General features: G+C 46.4%; 1 protein-coding gene across 1 annotated transcript; it reads left to right on the top strand.

Moving 5' to 3' along the window:
- On the top strand, positions 5177-8492 carry LOC8056471 (beta-1,4-mannosyl-glycoprotein 4-beta-N-acetylglucosaminyltransferase). The gene is made up of 2 exons (XM_021459146.1): positions 5177-5556; positions 6890-8492. The coding sequence occupies exons 1-2, from the start codon at positions 5491-5493 to the stop codon at positions 7988-7990; spliced, it is 1167 nt and encodes a 388-aa protein (XP_021314821.1). The 5' UTR covers positions 5177-5490; the 3' UTR covers positions 7991-8492.

Below are 9223 nucleotides of genomic sequence, written 5' to 3'. Positions count from 1 at the left end.
TGTGTCGGTTAAGGACCGTACCGTTGATTGGCCTGTTGTGATTGAGACCTTTGAGTACAGCCCACATGCGGCGGTAAGCCTTACCTATAGCTATTCCGATACTTGAGAACGGCTAACCGCGTACTGGGAGTGGAGAGATGGCGAGAGTAGCGTGTACCCACCTTACGGATCTGAGATGACCGGGAAACATCTAGATTGGCTGTAGGATGGTGGTGTACTGTACTCTCGGGTGACGCTGGACCCGTTCTTGTATGGGAGGATCTATAGAAACAGGTTGACATATGCAAGATTAAGTTCTACATATGTCGTGTGGTACTGAATCCCCAGCTGGGTTTAATCGATTCGAATCGCCGTGTTTCCTCGGATATGGAGCCTCAATCCTCACACCATCATCGTAGTAACAAGTGAATCTTTGGTATAAGAAAGAGGTGTTTTGCTTATGAAAGTTGGATAATGATATTGGCTAGTTATAAGTGATAATCTTGAGTTAAAACTTGAAAGTAGGCTTTACTCGTAGTAAGCTTTTATGCAAAAGAAATACTTGATCTTGTTAAAGCTTTACCTTGAATCCCCATAGCCTGCATACCTGAGTCTTCACCTCTTTTATAGTCGGTTAAGTCTTGTTGAGTACTTTTGTACTCAGGGTTTCTTAACCCATGTTGCAGGTGAACCTCTTGATTATCCTTTTGATGGTCATGGTTATTTTACTCTTGTGGAGGAGAGTGATGATGATGAACCTGATGTGTGACCTTGGGCAAGCAAAAACTTGTTGTGTGATCTATGGTTTATGTAATATAAAGTTCCGAAGCTTTTATGTATTAAATACTTATGGTTTGTAAACCTTGAACTTAAGTTTCAATCTATGTTATGTAACCTTTCCGCTTTTACTCTGATTTCTCTTATCTATGAAATGTTGTAATACTGTGATGCTTGATGAGGGAATTCCTGAAAAGAATGTTACGTGGATGATTCGGGTTTCCCGAGGACACCCGACAGACTTCTTGAGTCATTTGGAACTCGTGCACGACATCAGAAGTCTTTGGGACAATGATGTGTGCATGTGGGCCACTTAATTCAGGAGGTTCTGCCACAAGTTTCAATAGATAGTTTCTATACAATAATTTTTTATCCGATCACATTCAATCTCTTCCATTCTCAATCAATCATATCACTTCATGTCTTAGATCTCGTGTAGATATTGTTTCCAACTTAGATTCAGTTTCTATAATTTTTGCTTTCTCTTTAATAACTATCTTGTCATATCAGCAAAATGCTTAGGTGACACTATAATTAATATCTATAGAAACTATGATGATTTCTATATTGAGAGTGTCCTACCAAAGAACTGCCATATTATGGTCTTGTTTTGAAGATAATACATGTTTTTTTAGAGAAGAAGATAGCACTTGTGCTCCTGAACATATTTGAAATGAACTGGCATAATAATAGGTCAGCCCACAGCACGAACAGGTTCGCTTAGGGGGTGATTGGTTACCCCAACGGGATGGTGCAAAGGCCCATCCGGCTCCATTTGATGCACTCAGCCCGTGTTTGGTTGCTCGTCTCGTATTATTTGCCTGTATCCTTTCGTTCCTTTCCACCCCTCCATCCCGGCTCCCTCCGTCTCCTCAAGGCGAGCTTCCCTCGCGAGCCAGGACGACACGGCGCGGCGTTGGAACCCTGGGCACACGCGGGAAGGCTTGGCGGGAGACGAATCCATCAGGGGCGCGCACGATTCTGGAGTTAGGGTTACCGCCTCCATTTCTCCAGTCCCCTCATGCCTCCATTCCTCCGGTGAGACCTCTGCTTCCTACTCCCGGCCGGTTTCTCACCGGCATCTCCCTCCGGCAACAGTTCTCCGTTGCCTCGGCTGGTATACCTCGCCTTACCTCTCTTCCTCTTTCTCTGATTTCGTCGTCTGTGATCCTGCCTAGGGTTCGTGTTCTTCTTGCTCGTACCCATAGATCTATGAGTTCATGATGCAAACCACTTGTTCCTGGCTCAGATCTGTTTGTTTTACTATGATTCTGCTATGGATTTAACTGAGCACAATGCATGGGTCGATGATTATTACTATTTCCTGCTAGATTAGGCAGTGGAGGAGCACCTGTTGGTGCGGCAGCCCTGTTTGTCTATGTGCCGATGTGGGGATTCTGTGATGTGGACAGATCCACCTTGGAGGTGGATGTCCTGGGACCTGCTGTGGATTTGGTTATATTTGCTCATAGGTTTTGTTCATGATGGAGGTAATGGTTGGGTTCTTGCTTGGCCTATGATGCAACTACTTCTAATCTGAGGTGTCTCTTTTTGTTACCCTGTTTTTGATCCTTTGTCAATGCAACCGAATGGTCAATGCCATTCTGGATGGCTGACAGTGGAATTTTGTGAAGTCATTGCTATTTGTGCCATCAATGATGAAATTAGTATGAGAAACAACCATATTTCTGAGGCCAATGTTTGATTTGCCAATTCGAATTCAATTTTGCTCACTCTTATTTGGTCTCTTTCATATTTGTCTATGATGAAATACTTGTGATGAAGATGTCTTGTTTGAATGTGATGTGGTGGTAAGCACACCAAACTAATACCTGGGTGCTCACACCACTAGTCATATGCGCGTACCAAACACATCAAACTGTATTAGTTTGTTCACCTAAAGGATCCGTCCAGGCAACCAACCACACTCGCAACCATCAAGTATCACTAGGTCTTTGTGAACCAAACACGAGACCCTGCACGGTTTCAGCGTGCCTGAAACCGGCCTGGACTACCCCTCCATCCTGGCCCAAATCGGTTTGGGCAACCAATCACCCCCTTACTTGGCTAATTTCCGCTGGCTTTGAGGTGTACTTGGCGCCCATCTCTGTTATTCCTTTGCTCAGACACGACACGAAAGGCAGTCTTGACAAATTCCTCTTTCGGAAAATGGAAAGCTAAGACGCAACTCAAAAAAACGTGAGGGGGCCAAATGTTTCTTTTGACTGACTTTCTGAAAGACTTGTTCAATGGAGAATTTCTTGATTTAGCTAAACAACGAGTTTGAACCGTGCAATTAATTTTCTGGTGCATTACCGTAAAGAGAAATGCCGAGCGGAAATTTTCTCCCGAGACATGTGGTGCAAAATATTCTTATTAGTATTGTTTTACTGCTCTGTCAAGTAGTACAAGTTTTAAACTCGTTCATTTCGCTGATAAGTCATCATAGAAAATAAACTCAAGCGAACAAACTCTGTCTGATTTAGGCTCTGTTTGGCACGGCTTCTCTAGCGGCTTCAGGAGCCGTTTGGAGCCGTTTTGTGCCAAACGGGGTAAAATAGAATGGCTCCACCAATGAAGCCCCTAAAAACGTGCTCTCACAGAGCTTTGGGGTGTGAGCCAAAAATAGTGGCTTCTCCTGGCTTCACCTCATCATACGTGGCGTTCTGTGAGACCACATTTTAAGGAAAGAGTTGTTTTGCCAAACGATTTACTCAAATGGCTCCAGCTGTTCATTGAGCTGAAGCCTCAAAAAACAGATTCACTAGTGAAGTGGAGCTGTGCCAAACAGGGCCTTAACAGTTAACAAGAAGTCCAAAAAAACAAACAGGAGAGTAAATGCTGGGAATCAATTTTTGTGTCTTTTTCCTACTCAATCCGTTACATTTTGATACGAAGTTCTATATTTTATAGATACTAGGTTATATAATAAGGGCAATCACAATGCAGACTCTATCATAGAATCTAAAGTTATTTATTACCTCGAATAATGTGGACTTGGAGTCTAAATAAGACTTGAAGTCTTATTTTTTCTACCTCTTTCTTTAAGAAATATACCTCTTTCTAAATAAGACTTGGAGTCTTATATTACCATAAATAATATGTAATTAAGTGTCTTGGATCCTGTGATAAAGTCTTGCATTATGAGTGCCCTAATAAGTATCTATCCTGTAAACTGCATGCATGGAAAGTCACAGGATAAAGAGAAAAAGACCAGACGCGGTACTTCACATGATCCATCATCATTTGATCATAGAGCCTCTTATCAAAAGAAGGGGAAAAAAAGGAAGTGAGAAAAAAAATAATGCTCGTACTTAAGGCAAAGCACATCATCAGCTTACACGAAACATCCCTGCGGACAGAGGGGGGCGAGATGCCCTTATCATTACATCTCATCTCAGAGGGGATCCTCCTCATCACCATCATTATCGCAGCTCCAAATCCAACCAGCACAACAGGCTGACGAGCGTGAGCTGGAGCCTGCTGCTGCGGCTGCTGGTGCCCAAACGGCAATGGCCAAAAGCCCAAACATGCCCACACCACGTTCCCAAAAAAATTATAATTTTTTTCCAGATTCGCCGTCACATAAAATCTTATGGCACATGTATGGAACATTAAATATATTTAAAAAATAACTAATTCTACAGTTTATCTGTAATTTGCGAAACGAATTTTGTAAACATAGTTAGTCTATGATTTAATAATATTTGTTAAATACAAACGAAAGTGCTACAATGTTCATTTTATAAAAAATTTTGGGACTAAACAAGGCCCACATTCACACCAACCTCTCCTAACCGAAACAGCCAAGCAAAAAAGATAAACAAAAAGAGCCAAACAGGGAAGAGATTTATTTTTTATAAATAAAAACATATAAGTTTCAATCTTTTTTTCCCCTTTGCTTCACCAATCAAATAGGTATTTTGGAATTTCACATAACCTATTCTTTTTTTTAACCATAACCTATTCTTTTTAGTAGTAGTAGTAGTAGTATATATCTGATTAATTAAAGAAATGGGCCTAACACGACACGGTCTTGTGCTTAGACCTCATCGGCGCCTTTTTAATAAGCACGACGGTGGCCGATGCCCCCAGCACGAGGACAAACAAAGACCAGCTCTCCGCCGCACCTCTCTCGCGTCCCGGGTCTCCCCCTCCTCCTCTTCGGCCAGCGAGCCACTGCCTGCCACGCCCACGCGCAATCAGAAGCAGGCCACCACGCCACCACCCCCACCCCCACCCCCACCCCAAACGGCTATAATTAGAGACGGTTGCCGGAATCCCCTCTCGTCTCGCATCGCATCTCATCGCATCGCATCGCAGCAACTCCCCCCCTCGCACCGTTACCCCCTTTGCGCTCCCTCCCAGCCCCCCGCCGCGCCCCCCCCCCCCCCCCCCCCCCCCCCCCGGAAATCACCACCGCGCCCCGCGTCTCGCCCACGCTCCCTCTCTCACCAGGAGGGAGGAGAGGAGACCGGGGCCGAGACGCGAACGCGCGGACCCCTCGAGGGCGAGGACGCGCACGCAGCCACCGGCCAGGCGACTACGGCTCCCGGCGGCCAGGTTCGGGCTCTGCTCCCGGGGACCGGGGGCCCGCGCGGGGAAGCGGCAGGCGCGTGCTGTCTTGACCCGCTCCGCACCCCTCCCGGCGGCGGCGGCGGCGGGCGTGGTGCTCCTTTGCCTTTGCGGCAGGTGCCTGCTTGTCTGTGATTCTCCTCCTGCGTCCTCGGCGCCATGGAGGCCGGCTACTGCAACCGCAAGAAGACCGACGGCATCTGCGAGGGCGTCTGCGACAGCGAGGTGAGGCCCCCGCTCCGGCTCTCCAGCCACCCACACAGATCTGTCCCTTTCACAGTTTTCTCTACCAACGCCCGCGTGGACTTCCCAGCGGATCGATCGCCTGGTCCGCCGGGGGAGCCACGCCGTCGTGGCGGTGCCTGTCTTTTCCTCTTCCACGATGCTTAAACGCGTTTTCGTTTCCACCCTTAGCCCGCTTTCTTTGCTTGCCTGCGATCGCTCCATCCGATCGCTCGTCTTCGCGCTGCTATTTTGCCAATCGTAGTAGGGTTCCAGTTGTGGATTGGGGGGTACCCGCGAGATTTCCTCTGCCTGGGGGATTGCATATTGCTCGCTTAATCGCTTCCCCGGCAGGCAGGCATCTTTCGTCTGCCGCGGGTGCTGGGGGGATTAGGTGATGCTAAGCAAAGAAACTGAGGCGCCTGGATGCTTCCGGTGGCGCTACAATCTCACCACCTGTATGAGTCGGGTCGTCCGGCACAGTCTCGGAATCTGTCTTACCTTTCCCCGTAAAAGGTTCCAGCTTTTTTGAACAATTCCCGATTGGTTCCCGTGCCGTAGATGATGGTGAGGGTTCATGCCGCAAAAGTAATTTTACAGGCTGTTGTTTCCTTCCTTTATATTATTAAATCAAATTAAATATAAAAACATAATTAGCTGTTTGCTTTCCTGTTGGTGGATCCGCACCAGCCTGTCACTGATAGAGATATTATTTTTAAAAGAGAAAATGCGCATATTCTACCAGACCACCGGTTACTTCTTTAATCTACTGCTCATGCATTATTTTGATCGCTGTTAACACAGCTGCAAACTCGGCGGATATTTTAGAACCGCTGTGTTCTTTAGCCTAGGAGTTTGTTATGGCTGTGATGTTCCCTATGCTTAGCTGTTGGCTGTTCCCTATGCTCAGCCGTTGGCACCATGGTGCTATGTCAGTAGGGTGTCCAATTTTTTTTTCTCCCTGTCTACTAGCTTTGCGTTTGAATAGTAAAAATGTTCATGCGCTCATGTAGCTTTTTTATTTACCAATTCTCATGTTTAGTAAAGTTAATTTTCCTTGCTTTTGTTTATTTATTTATCTATTTTCTGGCCAAAGCCCAATGCCTCTGGCTGCAATGCGCTAGGTTTCATCGTTTTTTCACCTCCGTGGTTTCCTGCTGCAAAAGTGATCTCCTGATTCTTGATTATGGAATGATCAGTGCTATTTCAAAATACAGTTCATTGTAACAGTCGCATGTTGTAGCTTTTGAGTTTACTTTTAGTTTAATTTATGCCTTCTTCTGATGTGGATTGGTGCATGTCTGATTTCTTATTTGCTCCCTGATATTATTTGCAGCTTGGTTCAAAGTCAGTCCTGAGCATGTCAAGGTTGAAGTGTGCACTGCGAGGATTTGATCTGAGGGTTCTCTTGATTCTGCTGATTGGTGTGCCAATTCTGATCTTTGCCATATATGTGCATGGCCAGAAGGTGACTTACTTCCTCCGACCAATCTGGGAAAAGCCCCCGAAGCCCTTCACAATACGCCCTCACTACTATCATGAAAATGTCTCGATGGCCAACCTCTGCAAGTTGCATGGATGGAAAGTCAGGGAGACTCCACGCCGTGTCTTCGATGCTGTGCTCTTCAGCAATGAGCTTGACATCCTTGATATCCGTTGGCACGAGCTTAGCCCATATGTGTCAGAATTTGTGCTGCTTGAATCCAATTCAACCTTCACTGGCATAAAGAAGGACCTTCACTTCAAGGAAAACCGCCAACGGTTTGACTTTGCTGAATCACGGTTGACCTATGGTATGATAGGCGGAAGGTTTGTGAAGGGAGAAAACCCATTTGTTGAGGAATCATATCAAAGGGTTGCTCTCGACCAGCTCATTAAGATTGCAGGCATCCAAGATGACGACCTGTTGATCATGTCCGATGTTGATGAGATCCCAAGTGGTCATACCATCAACCTCTTGAGATGGTGTGATGACATTCCTGAGATACTTCACCTCCAGCTGAGGAACTATCTCTACTCATTCCAGTTTTTACTCGATGACAAGAGCTGGAGGGCTTCAGTACACAGATACAGAGCTGGAAAGACGAGGTATGCACATTTCCGGCAAACAGATGAACTTCTGGCTGATTCAGGGTGGCACTGCAGCTTCTGCTTCCGCTACATAAATGACTTCATCTTCAAGATGAAAGCCTACAGCCACGTCGATCGGATCAGATTCAAGTACTTCCTAAACCCGAAGAGGATTCAGCACGTGATTTGCGAAGGGGCTGATCTTTTCGACATGCTCCCTGAAGAATACACATTCCAAGAGATCATTGCCAAGCTGGGGCCTATTCCAAGTACATTCTCTGCTGTTCATCTCCCTGCCTATCTGCTGGAGCAGAATGATCGGTACAGATATCTCCTTCCAGGCAACTGCATTAGAGAGAGTGGCTAGGCAGCTGCTACTGTCTGCATCATGACCCTGAGGCGCACAGACGTCGCTCGCGGATGTCCCCCGCACTGGAGGAGCGCCCTGCCGTGGTGGGGTTGTATTTCTCATCCGATTGGCTGACTTAGTTGAGTGATCGCTTGGCTGATGGTGGAGTTCATATGAGATTTTGTACCGTGTAATGGAAACCATGGAAGGCCTGACAGCAGCATAGGGGCATGCTTTGATCGCAGCTGCGTTCTTGTTTTGCAGAGGAGCTCAGCAGTGTGTGTGTGCTTTTATACCACCTGAGTTTTTATTCATTGCTTCCATGATTGATATATGAACTCAAACTATTTGTAGATCTCATACCGAGCGACATTCAGATTCTTTCCTCTTTTTTTTTCTTTGCTCTCGCCTTGTGATGTACATTGCCATTCACTTACCCTAGTTACCTCTTACCTGAGTCATGTCATGTGTATGCTTTCATTCCAATTTCTGATTATTGATTGACAGCGGCTCTATATCATAATAATTCTCTGGGACGTCATCTGTTTGCTGTTATTCAAAACACAATATATGTATATATGTAAACGATTCTTACTGGCGTCTCGCAGTGCAAACTTTTTATGGTCGTTGCTGGTTGGTAAGATGTGCATAGTGTCAATCCTGTCTGGGATGGACTGTTGAAGTTGGGTAACCCAATATCCATCTTGATGCCGAGAGGTTTATGAATTTGCGAAGGATTTGTTTGGTGGATTGTGCTGAGCGACCCGTGAGAAGCGGGGCATGTGTCTCTGTGGTGCCCCTGGATGGAGCTGAGCTGGTGGGAAGGAACAGGCTGGTGTTGTCGGGCGTCCACTTCAGCCAGATTGACAAACAATGCTGCGAATTGGCTGGTCGTATGGCTTGGCGGTGCGGCCCTACGCGTCCTGCTGCTGCTGCCTCGCTGTGCCCTGTGCGGCGGTGCCTGCATTGCACGTTCCTCAACAGTGGTCCAGTCCAGCTGAGGGAGGTTATGTAGAGCTGGGGAGCTGCTGAAAGATTTCGATGCTTTGGTAGACAAAAAAGGGTTTGAGCTCTATATTGGATAGGTCTCTTCTGCAATTATGATGTCTTAGATTATCTCCAGCAGCATATGCATAAGGTGACCCATACTCAAAATGAGTGGTGTACGCTTGCGCGCGGTGGCCTTGGGGATGGAGCAGGTGCTAAGGGAAGAGGAACTCCAGCCGAGGGATGGAGTTGGTCCGCCACAGG

Source organism: Sorghum bicolor, chromosome 4 (assembly GCF_000003195.3).
Source record: "Sorghum bicolor cultivar BTx623 chromosome 4, Sorghum_bicolor_NCBIv3, whole genome shotgun sequence".
Classification (NCBI taxonomy): domain Eukaryota; kingdom Viridiplantae; phylum Streptophyta; class Magnoliopsida; order Poales; family Poaceae; genus Sorghum; species Sorghum bicolor.
The sequence above is the reverse complement of the archived record's forward strand: the minus strand, read 5'-3'. Positions and strand labels throughout refer to the sequence as shown.